The 21,567-nt window shown below is 39.3% G+C and overlaps 1 protein-coding gene and 4 long non-coding RNA genes across 9 annotated transcripts in view; 4 read left to right on the top strand and 1 right to left on the bottom strand.

Moving 5' to 3' along the window:
• Nucleotides 1–21,567, top strand: part of LOC145443014 (uncharacterized) — a 301,527-nt gene that overhangs the window by 208,222 nt on the left and 71,738 nt on the right. The window lies entirely within an intron of this gene.
• Nucleotides 114–3,859, bottom strand: LOC145443227 (uncharacterized). 2 transcript variants are annotated; one of them, XR_013916354.1, is made up of 3 exons: nt 3,245–3,859; nt 2,641–2,876; nt 114–549 (listed from the first exon to the last, which is right to left on the bottom strand). It is a non-coding gene; the product is annotated as an uncharacterized LOC145443227 (long non-coding RNA). The 2 variants fall into 2 exon arrangements; XR_013916353.1 differs by having other exon boundaries at nt 2,641–2,801; nt 3,245–3,844.
• On the top strand, nt 5,720–7,341 carry LOC145443625 (uncharacterized). The gene is made up of 3 exons (XR_013916493.1): nt 5,720–5,967; nt 6,462–6,560; nt 6,929–7,341. It is a non-coding gene; the product is annotated as an uncharacterized LOC145443625 (long non-coding RNA).
• LOC145443430 (putative inactive caspase B) lies at nt 16,665–17,914 on the top strand. The gene has a single exon (XM_080321396.1). The coding sequence runs from the start codon at nt 16,697–16,699 to the stop codon at nt 17,912–17,914; it is 1,218 nt and encodes a 405-aa protein (XP_080177522.1). The 5' UTR covers nt 16,665–16,696.
• LOC145442952 (uncharacterized) overlaps nt 19,574–21,567 on the top strand; it is a 418,025-nt gene continuing 416,031 nt past the window's right edge. For 2 of the 4 annotated variants that reach the window (XR_013916201.1, XR_013916199.1), the window contains exons 1-2: nt 19,574–20,568; nt 20,890–20,983. This is a non-coding gene — a long non-coding RNA (uncharacterized LOC145442952). Of the gene's footprint in view, nt 20,569–20,889; nt 20,984–21,567 lie in introns of those variants that run through there. The other 2 variants (XR_013916202.1, XR_013916200.1) reach the window with 2 other exon arrangements.

A 21,567-nucleotide genomic window follows, 5' to 3' on the forward strand; every position in this document is an offset into this window, starting at 1 on the left:
ACGCGACGTGACTCCCTATGGATATGTCATTTACCACCTGTTCTATTCCTCAGGATTACCATATCAGGACTCCCCTCCTAACCTGGTGCAATTACATGGAATTCAACATCATATAAACTAACGAACTGTTTATATTGGGTTACTGTAAAACGACAACTGCAAAATACAAGTACAACATTAACTAATGAACTATTACTGGTAAACAAAGTTCAGGCTTACGTGAAAAATCGATCAGGAAGTCACTACGAATAAATGTGTCAGTGGGAATTTGCATGTAACAGCAAGTTCTAAGTCAATTTTATATTACCATTACAAACATTTCAACTGAAGTGCATCATGAAATTAGAAATAAACGTGTCACATGACTTTGAAAAAGTACAACTTCTAATACAACTAAAACAGGGAAAAGCATGGAGCAATTATAAGTAAAATTTACATTGCATATTATAAAACGATGCATTATTTGCACCGCATCATGTTAAGAGCGCGAGTGCGTATTCGCAATAAACTTGGTTGCAACAACAGTTTTCTTCTTGGTCTTTGTTTTGCCTGAAACATATACAACAATGTCAGCAAATCATTTGTAGAGCCACTCTGCTGACATAGCACATGAAATTTGCGTCAGAGCTGCTCTAATTTCTATTCCCTCATGCATTAATTGTGATCCGCTACTTCTACTTGTGCTGAGTGATAATTTATGACGATACTACAATGTCTACTCGAGTACGGGAGCTTCTGACGTTGTGATACAGAGTTTGAAACCCGTCAATCAAATTATATTATGGAAACACCTCAAGTACATACTTCAGTACTTTCCAGAACTTCTACTTTACCTAAAATAGTTTTGATAAGCCATGTATATCGCTGCTTGAGTGCTTGAACCCGAGTAGAAATACATTGCGTTACTCTTACTTGTACTAGACTACTGACGCTACAAATATATCTAATTGAGTGCTGAACATGATTGCTTTCCTTATCTCTGTTTAAAAGCATACAACTACGACATTCCTCAAGTCTCCATATTTTGACCATGTCGACACTTGGAAGTAGTTTGATGTCTTGTAAATCGCTATTTATACTATTTAGTACGGTACTAACGGTGAATACTTTGACCACCTTTATTTGGAACTTATCACCTACTACAACTAGGGCTTGCCACGAATCTAAATAGAGCAACGATAAGTCGAAACAGATGATCTTTTAGGGTACATAAATTGTATTCAACAAGAATTAGAATTCCGATTCTATGTACCACTGCGAGGCCTAAAAACATAGATTCGTCATATCGCAGAACACGGCACATGTAGGACGTAGCTACGCACGATCGTGTGAATGACAAATGTATTGTCTCAAAGTACAATAAAATAGGAATTATCTTAAATCTAAAAAACATTCTTCGATATGATGTAGAGCCAGTATTCATTTTCTTCGAATTCGCATACGAGATAGATATTTCAACTTTTCCTTGTTCATAATGTTGTCACATCATATAGAGCAGAGGCTTCAATTTCAAATGTGGTCGCAGGTCAATTTCCGGATTTTTGACGACGATGCAAAATAGGGATATTCAATGTATAATTTCCAAGTAGGCCTTATTTGACGGGAGCTTGCAGACAGGCATTCCACAAACATCTCGAGAATATAATTTACTATTGTATTATTCACGTTTGACACGAAAAAAATCACAGTTTTGAATATTTCAATAAAATTATTTTTGTGCTGGGCATAATTTGTTAAAATAATGAGTTATAGAGATGATGCAATAGGATGCATCATGACATCATCAAACTCTGGGTTATACTATTTCAGTTGTTGGACCTTTGACGTGTCACAGTTGTATTTTAAAATCTACTGAAATTTGATCTGGTATCAGAGCATTTGAGCGGTGTAGCCTAATCCGGGTTTTGATATAGTCGTGATAAGTAGGCTGTTGCTACTGTCATTACCAAAGTCAAATTAATTCAGAATTAGATGTTGGCTTCGATTATTATTGGAACATATCAACGACTTTAGCCATAGTAATAGCATTGTTTCTTAGCCTTAGCAATCGCACACTTCATGCTACTCATAAGATTTCTAGCAGCCCAAAATTTATTTTCAACACAATATCTGATGGTACCTATATTAAAATCAGATAGTCGATTCACATAAAATTACGCATAGCACGAGAACCACAGCATATAGGTCTAATTCCACGATGCATATCGTACCACAAAAGGGTCTACGGGCCCTGTTCAAGAACCCCTGGGATAGAATAGAGCACAAAATCTTTTTTTAGAACTTTTTACTTCATTTTGAAGTGAATTTTACAAGCCTGGTAAATGGCTAATTGTACAGTAGAAATTCAAGGCGTTGCAACTATTTAAACTCCGGTGCAAACAATATGTACTTTGAACACCAACTATGATTAAACGCTAAGAATGCCTACGCAACACCTCGACCAAATCTACTTTTTCAAACTTATTATTTGTATACTTTCCAGAAGTGCATTATCTACTTCCATTTCGAGTAGATCTAACGCAACTTTAAAGTTGTTACCTCTAGGTGTGTATAAATCCATAACATTACATCTACTTCAGTTCAAAAGATGATTACTTTCACAGCCTCTGGTTTCCATGAAGTGTATTCAATGTTTTATACCTTTTGACTTTTTCCTGAGGATGACGCAGCACCGATTTTACAGCAACGCTTGTTCCATGTGGCAGTAGTTCTTCCGAACGTTTTTGGTTCCAGTCATCAAGACATACTTTGTACAGTGTTCTTGACGTTGTTGAACACTATCAATTGAAGACATTGCCGATCTAAATAATCAAAGATATTATAATGTTTGTAGTGAAGCCATTTGTCAAGAAGCCAAGCCAGGAATCTAGAATATCCTGTAAAAAAAAAGACAATGAAGTTCAAGCTGGACCATTCGCACATTCTACTCACTACAATGACTAATCAGTAGGGCTGAGCACATTGGTATGGTTACTCAAATCTCGAACGAGTATCAATTCTTATGATTCGAGCCAAGTATGTGACTATTTTCAAGACAGCCTACTGAAATTACACGCTCTGTGCCACTATAACAATGCAGTTTATAATAAAATTATAGTTCCACCCAGCACGTTTTAGCAGCCCGATTGCGAACCACCGTCAATTGTATATTTCCGCATCATCGATGGCACTTTTTTCAGGGTAATAAATTGCTAATTAATGAAATATCATGAATCATCATATATAGTTCGTAACTTCAACTTACATAATTTAACATCTTGATCCATGAACAATGCACCACTGCGGCGCCTTCCTCTGAAGTTTAGAACTACATAACATTGCGTGTTCAATATCTAGTCTCCTGGTAGAAATGAAGTAACTTTGTATACACAAACACAGATATGTCCCATCCATATATAGTAAGAATCCATTGATAATAAGGTTGTGTTTTCTTATCGACGGCAAGATGACCAATGTGAGCAATCAGCCTTCCTTAGGGCCCATCCATAGCCTACTTTTTTGATACTGCTGCAATGTAGGCAATGTTTCCGTGTATATATACTAATATCGAAAGTTATAATCAAGCAATAAAAGTATGCACGGAGGCCGTGCCAACATTGCGGTAACATTGCCAACAACCCGTCTGCACCAGGCCATGAACATGTTAAGTTTATAGAGTTTATAATTGGTTTAGTGTTTGAGTATCCTTTGATTAGAGCGAGGTTAAAGATGGGCTAACAAACTATTATAATGTTGTTCCTAAAATACCCTAAATACAAACCAATATTGCCAAAAATTCTTACATGTTCACTGAAAGCCTCAATTATTTTATTAACGCTATTATAGATGGTTATGGTTATATACTGTTGTGGAAACAAAAATACGAAAATGGATGTTAATGTGATGCTACAATCTTCATGTATCCACAAATTCAGCAATCTCACATTCCATAAAGGAACATTCCACATTTCTGTAAGCCTATACATAACATTTCAAAATTCAGTATATACCGATATGTTATAAAATACCGGTACATTACTTTATGCGGCATCTGGTTTGCTGATTGGGTCCTGCAGTCCTAGGAAATCCTTGTAAAACTTTTCACAGGATGCACATGAAATGGCAAGTTATTGCTTGTGAGACATTATGGAACAGAGCACAATAAATCAGACTTCTATGATCAATACATTATCATATAGTATCAAATGTAGCCTACTACAAGAATTATCGGCTTGCATGAGTTACCAATTAGCAGCGGGTCGATCAACTCCGTCAGTATAGGTGATATTACAGCCGTGTCACTATAATCATATAATCGAATTCATTATATCGCATCAGCAGTTCATGATGATCGAGACTATTGCTGTTTATTAAATATAGCACTCAAATACCAAGCTCCCTGCCCTTCCGGTACTCATGATAGAGACATCTTACAGTCCACGCTGTTAACGTTTCCAATTATGAACTAAACCATTACTGTGATAATTCGTCCCTCCGCCATTGCTACATACGGTGATCAAATTGAATTACACGCGCGGCGCATGCGCGATGCTCGCCAAATAGAAGAAGGCAGGCTTCTGGTTTTATGGTTGGATGAATCTGAAGCAACAGGCGTGTTCGACTCCATTATTTCGACTCCATTATTACTCCATTATTTCGAAATAGCCGAGAGGATTGCTTACTGCGTTGTTCCGTGATTGGAATAGTCATCACAATCCCATCATGACGATTATCAAGTTCTGATATCGGAATATTTCACATGCATTACGAGTATTTGCCCCTGATGTGGGCATTTTCGACCCAGTAATGTCACAATAAAATAAGCCACTGTGTCTCTGTATCGCACATTATATCGAGCCTCTTTAGCACTGTGCGACCGCAATGATCGACAGCCGGGCTTGTGAAGTTCCACGCGATGAGAAAGTCACACCATATCAACATCCACGGCTTCACTCCACTAGATTTCACTTGTATCATGACTGTATTCAACACAACTTATTCAGCATTGACTGCAGAATAATGCACATTTGAGTTCATAGAAACGATTTCCCAGTAAGGACATCCAAATCAACTCCTGTGTTGGTGGCATCCAGGCAACACACTATTTTCACATCCACTGGAATGGTCATTGGTGACTGGCATGGGAGCACTCTTAAAGTTACTTCCTCTGGGGGTCTCTTGGAGTTACATAATTGGACGTCAATTTGTGACCTACTGAGCAAGTCCTCAGTCACTAAAAGTGGGACGTGGGACGACTGGGCACAATTGTGGACGTACCCGTAAGTCCGTGGGAGATCGGGTGTTTGCTGGGGTCTTTCGTAAGTAAACTGGTATATCCTTAGATAATGAATTTGATTCTGCTGCATTTGGTTATTTTTATGAATGTTTGCTGGTAAAATTCCACTAAAATGATTAACAATCCAGGAAAGTATGCTACTCGTGCTGTAGTAAAATTGGTGGTACGGTCACGTGCAACTTTCCATTACAATAATTATTTGTTCTATGAAAGACACCCTTTTGTCACATACAAATGTATCCAGTGTGATATCTGCGTAATACTGAATGCCGGTGATGTCATATTTTGTGATACGATGTTTGATGTACAACGTTCTTTCGAGTTCTCTACTGGTTGCTGACGATTACCCCTGACGAGTCACAGCCGAAAATATTCGGGCTCATTTCAATATGCATATACTATTCAATTTTATATTGAAGTTTTGCACCTCGAAGAAGCTGTTCGAATATTGAATAGTCCCTTGTATTGCAAATTTTTGAAACAAGTATTTTCTTTTCAACAGTCTTGGATTGATCTTCAAATTCATCCAACTGGTGTCGACTCTTCGAAGAGACCCCCTGGTTCTACCGTGCCTGTGCTAACAGACAATGTTGATAGTGACGTGAGGAGTCATCTGAACGGATTTTGTGCCGGTGCAGTCATCTTTTGCGATAATACTTTTGCCTCAAGAACCCATGGAAACATGTGATCATGTAAGTCTATTTACTCATTTCATATATCACCATTGATCATGTAATGTGCTGGTTTTTGCAGTCCTAATTTTCTTAATAACTATCTATATATGCGATATGAGCTGAAGAGAGGCTTGATCTGTGTACTGTACATTGAACAGAGGTGTTGTTGAATGTAAAGAGCTGGGGTAACTTGTATTTAAACTACTGCTTACTGAACTATACTTGGAACATCAAATTGAGATCATTTCCCATGTCGTGCTAATTCCAAATAATTTCGGTAATCAAATTTAATCAGGAAGGAAGTATTTTGAAAGATTGAGAACAATTACAATTACTGCAATGAAGGAAAAGTATTCAACACCTTCGATAAGATGTCACAAAGTTTTTTGTACTAAAGACAATCAATGTGTCCTTTGTCTGGTCAATTATTGTAATGGAAATCCAAAGCCATAGTAATAACGATTCTACTATATTTATTTTCGGATCTTGTTTGCAATCAACTACATTTTCAGCAAAACGAGGTTGATGAAGTCAACTGTCTTCTTCTCCAAGCCAAATTGAGAGACAAGCAAATACAATCCAAGACCCAAGCGCATGTTTTATTGAAACAGGTATCGTAATCTTTCTGTTTTGTGGACCATACAAATATACATAGACCGTTCGTAGACGTACATAGACGTTCTGCTATAAATTTCATCCTGAGTTACAGTTCTGCATTCTCACTGTGGCCTGTGCGTCTGAATGTCAATGTAAATGTCAAAATGGCCGAATTGAAAAAAGCGCGGACCTAATTCAAGATATTTTTATTAGTCGTTATGCGAATTTTAGTCCTTCTCAGTGATAGGATTTCAAATGTACCCGAGCGCCTTTCCTGCGCTTGTGTAACCTGCATGTGTGAAATATTTATATTTATTTCTGCATAAAATTTAGAATTTTCATTGACATATTCAAAACTTTGGAATTTATTCACATTTTCAAGGAGCACAACTTGGAGTCGACCAGTAGAAAAGAAGCAAACACCATGGCACGCCACGAATCAGAGATTGACCGATCCTGGATTGCAGCTGATGCCAAGAATATAAAACTGCTTCAGTGAAAATGAAGTATTCAGAAACATTGTTGACGTTTTGAGCTACTATGCATTGGATTGTCATACCCTGAAGGAGTGGTTCTCAAACAGGAGAAAGCATTTGAAGGGGCGTGAAACCGCTGTCAACTTAAATCTTTTTCGCACATGGCAGCTTCTACTTATTTCTCTGTGTATGGTCAGCATTTAATATTTGAATATTCTCTCATCAACAACTATTACCGTCACTGCCATCCAACTATCAGTTGGGATTTTTAGCGTTCTGGTTGCTTTTTTTAATTTCATGATACGACGATAAGGGGTGTGTGAATTTTGTTTGGTATCATAACGGGGCGCATCCAAATATGTTCAAGAACCAGTGCCCTAATGACTTCCAGATTTCATATTTTGCAGCAGACTGGCAAATACCAACAAAATCTTTTCTGTAAATCTGCAAAATTTGTATGGACTCAAAGAAACGATTTCTTTGTTATTTAAACAAAAGTGATTGGCATTAACCTGATATAAATCCTTGTAATGCAAGCCCAAGAATATTTTTGATGCCTGGTTAGCAGGCCCAATTTCATTAAGAGTAAAAAAATACTTTGTTACTTGTTTATCGTGGTAGTGGTAGTGAAACTGATATATTCATTGTTTGTTTTTTTACAATAAAATTAGAAATTTACAAGCCATAATTTGATCAATTATAAATATGTTTTAATGATTTGTGTTGATCATGTTTTCCGTTAACGGACGTAACCAATGAATTTGATTCCATGCCATTGTCACGAAAGTTAAAGATACTAAATGATATTTTGTTATCACTATCCGTAATTCCCTATGCATTCATTTTCATGATCCAACGAGTTGCATGATATTTGTAGTGAGTTTGCTCTTGATCATTTGTGATGTTCGTGATTTCATGGACTATTCCGGAAACGGTTTCAACTGCTGATCTGAATTTATGAAACCCTGTCACAGCAGCTATTGGAAATTTCAATGTTTGCACGTATTTAATCACCCAGGTTGGGTATTATAAGCGTCATCTATTCATGAATCAATAAAATCTGATTTTATTTTGAGCCCTGCGTTCCGGTGAATAGTCAACCAGCCACTTTGAGGCTGAACACTTTTTAGGTAAACACTTTTAATTTAAACACTTCGCAACACTTCTAGGCGTTCAATTTTTGGATCACGTTTCGTGTTCAATTTTCCGGGTTGAGCAACACTTCAGAATTTACAGTGTAGCTTTTTTGCATCAGAAAACGATATCAATCTCATTGATTGGTTGAATATAGTCATCATTCGCTGACTACGTATTTCGCTCGTGATGTTGTGTGATCGCAAGTCAAACTCACAGCAGAGAGACACTAAATATTCACAAACGGAAAGCTGAATATTTCGAGCAAACATTTGTTACAAAGCAAGTAAAACTTTTGAGATTGTCAAGGTGCATGCTCGTTTATAGTGTTAATTTTTAATGCTGCCAGCGCCATGCATAAAGTGGCCCGCAGTTGAAATGCAATTAATATGAACCAAAGATGTTATAATGAAGTGAAAATTGTAATATATGAAAAAGGTTCACAGTGCAGAACCTACCAAGGTTCTGTTGTGAACGCGAACCTCTAAATTTCCGAGGTTCACACACAGAACGCGAACGTGAACCTCACGTTCACACCATCCCTAATCATAACATCTTTGGGGATGGTGTGAATGTGAGGTTCTCGTTCGCGTTCTGTGTGTGAACCTCAGAAATTTATAGGTTCATGTTCACAAACGAACCTTGGTGATTCTGAGCAGTGAACCTTTTTCATATATTACAATTTATACTTCATTATTACATCTTTGGCTGAAATTTATTGCATTTCAACTGCAGTTTACTTTATGCATGGCGCTGGCAGCATAAAAAATCAACACCAAATGAGCATGCACTTTGACAATCTCAAAGAGTTTACTCGCTTTGTTACAAAAGTTTGCTCGAAATATCTAGCTTTCTGTTTGTGAATATTTAGTGACTCTCTGCTGTGTGCTTGACCCGCAATCACTGAACATCAAGAGCGAGATACACTACATGTAGGGTACGTACTCGGTAGTCAGTGAATGATGCTTATTCAACTAAGCACTGCAATTGATATCGTGTTCTGATGTAAAAAATCTAGCAGGCGTACGAGGTCAATCTTGACTTCATATGTTTATTGTATCATAAAAACCAAATCCTTGCGATTGTGGTGTTGACTACTGCTGTATAACTTGGTAATGGGGTAATACCAGAAGCTAGTATAGAAACCAGTTTTACTCTCTGCTCAATATCAAGGTAGCAATACTCAGACGCCGAATACATTGTCCGGCTTGGTCTAGACTGCTATGAGCTTAAATTCCGTTGCAAGTGATCGTCGAAATTGTTGGCAAAGCGACGCAAGATATTGATTTTATGGGATTATTATATCATAGGCTTACCATACGTCCTCTTTTAAGAGGATTTGCCTCTTTTTAGCCTTTTTTGAAAGTGTCCTCGGAGGACGAATTTTGTCCTCTTTTTTGAGATTTTGTCCTCTTTTTTGAAAATTTAGGTAATATTTTGAGCAAAATGCGACTGATATGCCGTAAATTAGCACAGCAGTGACGCTCAAACGGTATTTTGAGCTCTGAGCGAAAATATGACCTTTTTTTAGTCAACCACCCGGCAATGTGGAGGAAGAAACGGTATTTTGGGCTCTGAGCGGGAAAGTTGACTTTTTTTGTTTTTTAGTTAACCGATCACAAAGTGGGAAAAGTTCACCGAATTTTGAGAATTCTCCGGTTTTGCAAGTCTTGAATTTCTGAAAAAGTGTCTTCTTTCCAACATATGGTAAGCCTATTATATCAGTTGATTGCCCCGGTTGATAAATTTGACGACGTCTAAAACGTCATTATGTACCTAAGCATTGTAGCATTATGTCCGAGTCGTCGCTAGGTATCGTGTACACCAGAGGTCTCAAACTCAAATGTGCTCGCGGGCCAATTCCTACTTTTTGATGGCGCCGCGGACCGCAGCACCAATAATAGGGGATTTCAATGTCCTTCAAAGTAGGCCCTATCTCCGGGTTTCGAGCATAAGCCTACTCCTGATAACTAGGCTATATTGATCATGTCATTACCGAAGTCAAATAGAATCAGCGTTTGATTTTACCTTCGAATGTTGGAACAGATCAATAACAACTTCACATAATGGATACTGTGCCATATAGCAATAGAAATGCGCAATTGCCGAAGAATCCATTAGTGTTACAGCTGTGAAGCGAAGGCTACGACTAATTAATACTCGCCCTATTAAATAAGTGATAATGACATATATAAAGATACCCAAGATGACACGGGATGTATCCAACTATACATCAGAGGGGTGACATAATGCCAATTGCCACACCTACCTGCTTAGATATCTAAATAAGCTAAGCAATGCAAGCTACGACCTTTTGATATTTTATCATTTCTCATATCAGTTTGATATAGTTTGTTCATAGTGTCATATATGGTGTGGACGCAAGTAAATCTCACGGCTCAGTGAAATTGGTCTACGTCACACTTTCCATTTGGTCAAAGGCAATTTGACGGTAATTTTTGGCCGGCTTGTCCAGCATTATCATGGTATCAATGGAAAGCTATCACGGTACTGAAAGCGAAAATTCAAATTTTATTCTGTTCGTGGCCCTGGAACTCTCCAAACTAAGCCTCGAATGTTGCAATGTAAATGAGTTTGGTGATTTGATAAGTAGTTTCAGGCTTCTGGAGTAGCTTTAGAGAGAATTTTAAGTTCTCAAAAAAAGTGTAGTTAAATATTGTCCAATACTTCGAAATCCAAAATGACGTCGCAGGCCGCACAAAATGGTCTCGAGGGCCGCATGCGGCCCACGGGCCGCGTGTTTGAGACCTCTGGTGTACACTGTATATCAATATAGGCTATCACTGAAATGTAGGGTTGGAATAGGCAAAATGACGTCACGTGACGTCATGAGGTGCTCGTTCGCGTTCACACAGAACCTTTCTAAATGATTCTCGTTCACACGAACCTGAACTTTTCGCGCCCAAACACGCGAAGCGCAAAATTTTTCGAAAATTCATGATTAAATCGGTCAATAGGATCGAAAATTGCATATATATTGCTAGCGAGCTCGAAGGGAACCAAACATTATTTCGTGAAATAACATAAATTATGAAGCATTTCTTTGGAAATTTATGCAAGTTGATGAAATTGTTTTCGCGCCGTGCGCGATTTTATGTTGCCAAATAGCTTGATTATTGGGTACCCTTCCCCCAACAAAAATACGCATTATTTACAAATAGAAATACGCATTATTTAGAAATGGGCACTTAGGCGTAGGCCATTACCTTACCATGACGCACCAAGACATGCGCGGTTATAGGCCAGAAGTGTCCCAGAACGATCAGCAGCGGGAAGACCTTGGCCGAAAAGAACTTCCCTTGTGCTGACCGAAAACTTCCGTATATATAAATATAATGTTTAATTGTCCATAGGCGCCTAAATGGCTGGCGCCTAATATTCCTATCCTGACGATCTGAACCCCACAAGACAAATGCCATCCTGCTGGGAAAAATTACTAGATAGTAAATAAATACCAATTTGAAATCGAGTGCGTCTTTTAGTTTAGTACGTTTGGGCGATTTCAATATAATTTGCTATAGCAGATAGAGGGTCACGAAATAGCATCATGTAACGAAGTCATTATGCCAACGGGTCCGCCTGAAGATGTTCAATTATTTTTTAGCGGTCATACCTTCTTCAACACACCTCAGTCATCTCTATTACAGGTAAATCGGAGCTACGGCGGACCTACTCACTATAACCAGTCACCGTGTTCATACATAGGTACCAAACCTGGGTAGACTGGATGTGCTGCGTTTACCCTGTAATTACTTTATTATGGGTGTACAGTATACACGCAATTTCGTTTTCAGCACAGCAACGATGGCCAATTGAGTGGTTCGAAAAATAATAAAAAACATGCGTGCCACAAAACGGAGTCGATGCTTATGTGAGCTGAGCAATTTACCAAATGATACGAATATATAAGCGACGCTAAAGAAAAAAAAATGTTACCTTGCCGCACATTTCGATTTGGAGGCGTGCATGCCGCACCCCAAGAAAAATCATCTCCATTTTGAATTGCTGAGGAAATGCATGACCTGGATAGTTTTTTTATTCATACCGTAAAATTGGACAGTATGTTATCGTGTATGCCTGCGAATTGAAACTAATTCCAGAGCATGATCGTTTACTCCAGTAACGATTTGTGGAAGTTAATAGGGAAATGCATCGAAGCAGCTCAGATCGGTATTGTAGTACGCATACAATTGCCGCGATGCGAGCTGGTCAATGCGATGTCCGAACCCGGACCCGGTATTGAATATAAGAGGGCAATTAGTCATTGGATGCGCGCTTTCCAAATTGTAAACATAAATTTTGTGTAATAATTCTTGGCGGCTTGATACACTCGTATTCTCGAATTTTCGCGCAATGTCACTTGCGAAGCTTGTAGTTTAATTGGCTACTGACTTGTGCACTTGTATAGTGTACCGCGTTGCATCAGGTTCTCGAATATTGATGCAACACCAGATTCTCATTGGCACGAATTTTGATGTTATTCGATTCATTTGAACGGGAACCTCTATCTTCCACTAAACTTGATCGACGGACGATGGAAGGACTGGTAACGAGCGCACCAATATTGAATTTGAAGCCATTGGATATATTTGGTAAAAAGTGGATTTCTGCTGATAAGGTCGCGACATACACTCATTTCTGCAGGTACATCTGAACAAATCGCACCATTCCAAGAATAAATTCGACTGTATGACTTGATATTAACGAGCGCGGTACCGGTATTAAAACATCACGTCTCTGTTGCAATGCTGTGTCACGTGTACAATGGCATGGAGTAAATTGCGTTCTCGTGTGGATATGACGTCATCGACAGACGATCATAAGTAATTATTACGTCACATGACTGTGCATACCCCCACAAAATGATGGTTCCTTGCGACGGCTACAATGGAGCAATAGTTGCCGGAGCCGGAACTGGAGCCGGAGCAGTGGCATCAATGAGCTTCGGAGCTTGGAGCCGGAGCTAATTCATCATAGAAGAGAGCTCCGGAGCCGGAGCTGGAGCAGTTTAAAATTTACGACTGCTCCGAATCCCTGGTCATACCGACGACAAAATTGTGATATATGAAAAAGGTACACGGTGCGGAACCTATCAAGGTACACAGTGCGGAACCTATCAAGGTTCACACTAGGGATGGTGTGAACCTCTGAAAGGTTCAGGTTCGTGTGAACGCGAACCTTTTTGAAAGGTTCTGTGTGAACACGAACGTGAACCTCGTGACGTCACGTGACGTCATATTGCTAATTCCAACCCTATCTTCCAATGAAGTGATAGCCTATATTAATGTACACGATACCTAGCGAAGACTCGGTCCACATAATGCCACAATGCTGAAGTATACATATCGGCGTTTTAAACGTCGCTAAATGTATGAACAGCGCTAATCAAAGGATATAATAATTGGGTAAAATCAATAAATTCCGTCGCTTTGCCAACAATTTCGAGGAGGACTTACCAAGGAATATAAGCTTACGCCTTAACGGTCTTAGCCAGACCGGACAATGTGTTCGGAGTCTGAGTATTGCTACATTGATATTGAGCAGAGTGTACAACGGGTTTCAATACTCGCTACCGATACCACAAACAACAACAAGTTATGCAGCAGTATCAAGCACCTTAATCGCACGGATTTGGTTTTAATGATACAGTAAAGATATGAAGTCAAGATTGACCCCGTACGACCGTTCGATTTTTAAATCAGAAGGCGATATCAATGTCATTGATTGGTTGAATAAGCATCATTCGCTGACTACGTATATCGCTTGTGATGTTGTGTGATTGCGGGTTAAGCTCACAGCAGATAGTCACTAAATAGTCACAAACGGAAAGCTGGTTATTCCGAGAAAATTTTTGCAACAAAGCAACTAAAACTTTTAAGGTTGTCGAGGTGCATGGTGCATGCTCGTTAGGCGTTGATTTTTTATGCTGCCAGCACCATCCATGGAGTGGCCCGCAGTTGAAATGCAATAAATTTGAGCCAAAGATCCTATAATGGAGTGAAAATTACAATTTACCAAAAGGTTCACAGTGCAGAACCTACCAAGGTTCTGTTGTGAACACGAACCTCTAAATTTCCGAGGTTCACACACAGAACGCGAACGTGAACCTCACGTTCACACCATCCCTAGTTCACACACAGAGCGCGAACGTCAACCTCACGTTCACACCATCCTTGCAACGCATAATAAAATGATATTTACCCAACCTGCGTCGGTACATCCCCCTGTTATTACACCGTGGCCAATGTGCAAGCAAGGTCTACCTAAATGTGTATTGTGTGGCAGACGATATAATATAAAATCGTTCTACTAATGCGACACGCAAAATTATTCATGTTAGGAATCAAAATCAAGCTCATTTTACTTTGGACTATGGCTTATTTGACCAAACTAGTATTACAATGAGGGCAAAAGTTAATGATTTCTCTTATCTTTCTATCTGTATTTGCACGTCATCTTCAATGTACGTGGGTTCATTCGTCGTCTTAGGCTAACATTACATGTTCTCGAGAGCAGCGCGGTCAGGAACTAAGTGCTTTCGTTCAATGAAGACATTTGTATAATTGCACTCGATATACTAGCCCAGGTACAGTTGAAACTAGATATCCCTGCCCGGCCGAATGCTCACCATGGATAAGAGCTGTTAAAATTGTCATGCCTGCTCGAACATTCTATTTTACAGGGTTGCCAATAGCACATCATAAAGCCAGCGGCGTCACATTCATCATTGAAACGCTGACATACGATATATTCATATAGATAAGTAAGGGGCTTAATAAGGGGCCATAATTGTATTTGCAAGGGTCCAGCAGCGGTGGCGTGTACGACCGGACGTGATTAGTTGTAAAATTTGGAACTGCGAAATAGTTATCATCATACTATCACCGTATGCGTATTACGTACTCGGCCAGTAGCAGTATTGCCGATTGGCGCAGTTGGGAGCCCAATTTCGGAATTTTGGCTCATTTTCGTGTTGGTTAGCACTAGAATTTTGAGTTTAATTGGCACGTTGGCACTAATATGGCACTTTCGACTTTCTTCAGCCATCACAATAAATATTTATCATCAGCACATTAGATTAGTATCAAATGCTGTTTACTCATGCACCTTAGGAAGTATTTGGTGTTAGAAATAGAGAAATATAGAATTATGGTAGGCATATAGGAGTCTTACGACCTATGAATCGTTATGTTGCATTGCCGTGCACCGAAATAATAGGTCGCGGGTCATTTCATTTGCTGTCCATGGCAAAACGCGGTTTGTAATGCCAACTATCATTCACCAGTTTTGCTACTGGACATGCTCTCCCTATCTTGGACATATGAATTCAAGCTAAGACTAGATCGTTAAGGCATATATAGGATTCGTGATGCCATTTAGCGAGCTGATTCATTGGAAAGTGTGCCTTGTTCATCTTCGTGCCGCTTTTGCTGTAAAATTGTGGACTTTTGCAGGTGTAACTTGACTTGACCAATGACTACCCTACGCAGAGGAAAATGAAAGATGTTTGATTGTCCTTCTGCGGCGTAATTGAAGCTTAAATGGACTGCTGAAGCTCATTGCTCTTTATATATATACGGTGAATTCGAACACTGAAGATAATTTGGCACATTTTCAATCAGTTAAACACTATTTTACGAAAAATTTGGCTCTCAGAGCCTTCCCGCAGTTCGCAAAACTAGTCAGTACGGTTGCGCACAATGATTCGAGCATTCTTGAATCCAATTGAGTATTAATTCTGATAGATTTGATTTGAGTATTGAGAAATGATTCTTTCTGAAATTATGGGCTTCTTGCTAGTAAGAGTATATCAGCGAAAACTATAGTTACAATGTGGAGCCTTGGAATCTCGGTTCGCTGCGCAGAAGCACACGAAACATGCAGTGGGCTACTACAAAGCCACGCACGGTGGTGGAAATGACATAGGCTACATTTGGCATTACTGGCATTATAATCTTTGCGGCGAATATACCGCAGTTATAGGCATGCTAAAATGCTAAATAGTGATAAAAAGCTCAAGGTATGCCCTGTGCAGGCCTGGTCAGGTCATACATGCAGGAATATTGGAATAAGATGACTCTGATTCATCTTTCAACAATCATGATAATGTGATGCGCAAGACAGCCATACAGTGCAGTATACACACGATTGCCTTCGAAACCAAACAATGAATATTTGATATTTATTCAAAAAAGCTGCAGATTACATAAATCCGAGGTCGTAGGATGGCTTAAGCTTGAAGTGTGAAGGGAAGATTAGCTTCTGTGATTCATTAACGTAACATAGTGCATAAGGGAATGCTACATACGAAGGATTTTACACAGAGTTCGCTTTTCAGACTTTTGAAACAAGCAGGCGCGATCGTGACATCAGTCTATTACACACTCCAGCGCAGTCGCCTTCACCCCAAATAAATGAAAAACGATTTAATATTGAAGACATATTTAGTAGCGCATAGGCGTATGACTCAACGTTTTCTTGATTTAGAATATTTCTCATACATATGGATCAAAATTAGAATGGATAAAGCAAGCGTTATTTTATCAGGAAGTGCGGTTTTTCACGGGGATGTTAATTTGCACTTTCATTCGCATGGCGAGTCTACTAGAAAGACGAATCACAGGAACGATGACGGCCCGAGTTTGAAAACGCCAAGAATGATGCAAGGTCAAATGGACCTTTCAATGATTCGTGAAAATCCCGAGCAAGACAACGAGGCAGTTCCAGATAGTCCTGGGAGTTCGAATTGGTTCAAGAATTGCCATCAACAATCGTATCAAAAGCACATTGGAGACGAGTCTTACTATCAAATCACTCACAATCCAAAAGGTCTTGTCTTGCTTATTAACAACGAATTTCCTGGTGACGAAAAACCCCGAAAGGGATCGGAAATAGATGTTGATGCTATGGAGGAATTATGGAGCCGGGTGGGATGTACAGTCACTACGATAAAAAATGTAGATACTGAAAATATGTTCAGTTTTATAACATCAATAGTTACATCTATAAGAGAGGTTGATTTTTTTGTAGCTATTATCATGTCCCACGGCATTGAGGATGATGTTATCATCGGCGCGAACAGGAGTAAAATGAGAGTGGAGAAAATTGTTGACATCGTCGCACGAAGCGAACCTCTTCATGACAAACCGAAACTCATTTTCATCCAGATATGCCGTGGAAAACGCGTTGAGAAAGTGGATCAAGTTGATGGTGTTGGATTTGATACCAATAATCCCGTCGACCAGATGCAGATGACCGATGAAGAACCCGGTGCCCATGGCAATCATGTTGGTAGTGGAACCTCAAAAATACAAAAAGGACAGGACCGATTGTTTTACGAAGAATACACTAAATGGGTAAACCAGCTCTTCCGCGAGGTTTTGAAAGGAGGTCAAATACTGGGCGCAGCTATCGATGATATTGATAAACCTTCCCCGGAATACGTTGTCGAATTTCCAGACGTATTGCTAGCATTTGCGTCTCAGCCTGATCATGTAGCGTTTCTCAGAGAAAAAACGGGTAGCTGGCTTATTGAGAGCCTAACTAAGGTGTTTAAGAAGTATGCCGCAACACTTCACGTCGTGGAGATGATGAAGAAGGTCAAGGAGGAGGTATCCAAGTATGTAGCTAATTGTCCGGATAACATATTATATGACAAAGGAAAAGAAACTCTTGATGTCACCAATACCTTCGGCAAAAGGCGTCTCTACCTCTTTCCCGGCTGTCCGAAACAATAGAGAATCCATCCTCATCGTGATGAGTGATTCATATCGATTTTACATTACATATCGTTAACTAATTTACCGAATTATATTCATCATATATACCAGACTTAGAGAACCATACATGTATAGATAACTCTAGGAGAGAGGGTAAGGTCGTGGAAATCGACCCTGAACAAGTCAGAAAATCGCTTGTGGCGATAAAATATTTTCAGTTGTAATAAATTATGATGAAAGATATTCTTGTATTGGCGATCGATAAAATATTTAAAAAAACAGAATATAGCAGCCTCAACTCTTGAATTGGGAATCATATGTTCTGTCAGCAGGAGTTAAGGGACGTTCTATCAGGACGGCCCAGGACAAAAATAATAAGTTGGTCTGTTTTTTTCTAATTTTCACATACTTCTCACAACATGCAGTGAGGCTACTTATCTAAATAACAATAAAACGTCATCACTAAGTCGAATATTTCCTTGTCTATTTATTGAAACATTCGACCTTTTTAGACAAGACTTGATTCCGGCAACAATTTGACCTGTAGAGAATTCAAGTAGCTGAATTACGCATTGTTGCACAAACATTAGAATTGTCGTGCTTTTATACATTTCTCTATGGAATTAATTGTTCTTACGAAGTAGCTTCGCAATAATGAAGAAAAAGCGTTCAACAGCAGAAGTTGTTAGCTGCATGGTAGAACAGAAGTTCAGAGTACTGCTTGAGTACGCTGGTAACACTCTGCTGCTTCATACTGACAATATTGTCGATTTTACCGATGGGTATTGTCATTAGTCATTTTGAGTTGGCAAGAAAGATTGCGATTTCTTATGTAGCGACCGCCGAGTACCTGCTAAAAGTATTTGATCGGAACCGACGATCCTACTTTTGACACATAAGCCTAGCTGACGTCAATATACTTATCAGCAGGGCGATCTAAAAACCGGAAGATTTTGATCTGAAAAATCAAAATCTTGACATTTTTCGACCTTAAAAAACTTAATTTTGACTTCGTATTAGGTGTTTTCTCACATAATGTCAGAATTGTACTACTTATTTTCATTTCTGGTTGGAATTGTCTGTCCGTAAGAAGTAGTTTGGCCTTAAAAACTGACAAATCTTTACCTATGAAGAATTCCAGTAGTTACATCACGCATTATGGTAAAAGTAATTAATATTCGTTGTAAGATATATTCCTACATAACAAAGATACTTTCCTACATTCTCGGGTTGAAAGTGTCTGTCCAAACTCCTTACTAAGTAGCTTGCCAAGAATGGAGAAAGAACGTTCAACAGTAGCAGTTGTTGTCTGGCAACACTGACGTTGTGCGTACACTGCTGGTGAGTGGTGACAAACCGTGTTGCTTCATTCTGACAAAGTTGTCTACATCAGTGGTTCTCAACCTTTTTAACCTTGCGGACCGGTAAAATTTCCAAAAATATTAGGCGGACCGGCGGACCATCAAAAATTGAAATCAACCCAAAATGTCAAGTATGAAACCGTTTATTTTACTATGGTGCTGGAGAGTGGCGTTTAGAGAGCTTTATTCGTAATTATGTTTGTTCATGATGATATTCATGTGATTTTACTGTCTGCTGAGTCGAGGTAAATTTTTATCCCAGATAAAAGTGCTATAGCGCCGAGAGTCGATTACCGTCGAATACCGTGGATTAAACGACTACGGCAGTAGTGAGGGTATCTGGATTATAGACGCACCAATCCCAGAAGGCCACGTCGCCCTAATTGCCACGCCTACATTGCCACATCATCCGCCCATTGCCGCACCTATGGGACGCCTATTGCCACATCATCCACCCATTGCCGCACCTATAGCACGCCCATTGCCGCACCTATAGCACACCTATTGCCACATCATCCACCCATTGGCACATCACATACCACATTCATCTGTGTCACATCATCAAGCGCCACACCTATAGTGCCACATCATCCATTGCCACATCATCACCGCATTGATTGCCGCATCTATATTGTGCACAGCGCCGCATCAACCAGCGCGATGTCGATTGCTGCACCTATAACACTCATTACCACGCCAAAACTTACCTTAGCTAGAATCGAACCTGGCTTGGATGGGTATAATGTCACGTCGCTCACCACCAGGCTATTGAGCAAACTACCCGTATTGAGCTGTTTTGAGAATATAACCGCCGATTCTCTCTTAAATTCCGAGACAACACCTTTTTCGAGTTATTACACATAAATGTAAGACTATAACAGCTGTGTCATCATTAATTAGTCAATGATTTCGGGGAATTCTGCAAATGCAACTTAATAATACAGATATCGCAACCATAAAGGCCTACGATCACGCAAAGCTCATGCACCGCGCATATTGCCGAATACTATTCCAAGAAATTGACGCGTGTAAATGCGGCACGAATATAGTTGCTTACGATTCCAAGAAGTCGGATCACATCGACAATATGAATTAGAACATTCTAAATATAGTTGCGATTCCAAAAAGTCGGGCCACATCGATAATGGGAATTAGAACATTCTAAATATAGTTGCGTTTCCAAGAAAACGCCGCGCTGGCGTTACGAATTAGAATGTTTAGTTCCGACGTAAAGCAATTCGCATTCTGAAAACTTCACATTTCTATTACAAGTATTGCCATGTGCGCAGGGACGCAGGTATCGCAGCTGAGGTAAGACCAATGTATTTTCGTGTCAATTTAAACTCAATTTAGCTATAATTTCTCGATGCAGCATTAGCTTACGCGAATTGTGAACGCAGATTGATTTACGTTGAGATTTCTCCAATAGCTAACGTAATGGTGAGTCCTGCGCGTGGCTATAATGTTAACCGGCAATATAGCCGAAGTCGCACAAATTCGAATGTATACGCAAGTTTTCTGTTAAAGGTAGACTATCTAGGCTCGCTTATTACTCGAATCTCGGTGTGGTTATAATAATTAGCTAGAGCAATAGTTTATCACCTATATTTAAATTCGCTCATTTCATTTCAGATCAAAACGCCGACATCGCATATACGCAATTTACGCTCGGAAAATTTCGCATTTATCACAACTATCGCGCTATGCACTTCACCTAATGACGCAGGTGATTTAGGCTACATTTCCGTATAGATTCGCACTAAATTTGGTTATAATTACGCGGGTATGCACTTCGGATTTGAGATGGATGTTAGTCTATGAATTCTTGCTTTACTCACGACCTAAAGTTGATAAATTGCGAGTTGTAGCAAGCATCTAACTCAGGGGTCGGCAACCTTTTGGTAGTCACGGGCCAAATTTCGAGTGTACAACTTCTTCGCGGGCCGGAACTTTTCATAATACTATATTTTATGCTCACTTCGGTATATTATCCTACATCGCTGCAATCTCAATCATACCAATAACAAAACACATTTATTTACACTTCAACAACGCAGAATATATGTGTCAATTGACGCAGCTTGCTTTGTGAAAGGTTTTCAATTTCTGGTAACAAGTCAGATGAAGCAAGAGTTTGACCATATTTTAAATGGGCGTCCGAAATAGTGATCTTAGCTTGCTCGTCGTGAATTTCATTGTTGAAAACTATTGTTTACATGCGTACGTGCTACCAAAAATCGGTGCAATTTCTTTTGCATTGTTGGTCAAGCTGGGATAAAGATCAATTTCAAGAACGTACTCTTTGTAAAG

The sequence above is a fragment of the Botryllus schlosseri genome, chromosome 7 (genome assembly GCF_051294905.1).
Source record: "Botryllus schlosseri isolate E-star chromosome 7, Bs_hap1, whole genome shotgun sequence".
NCBI classification, from domain to species: Eukaryota; Metazoa; Chordata; class Ascidiacea; order Stolidobranchia; family Styelidae; genus Botryllus; species Botryllus schlosseri.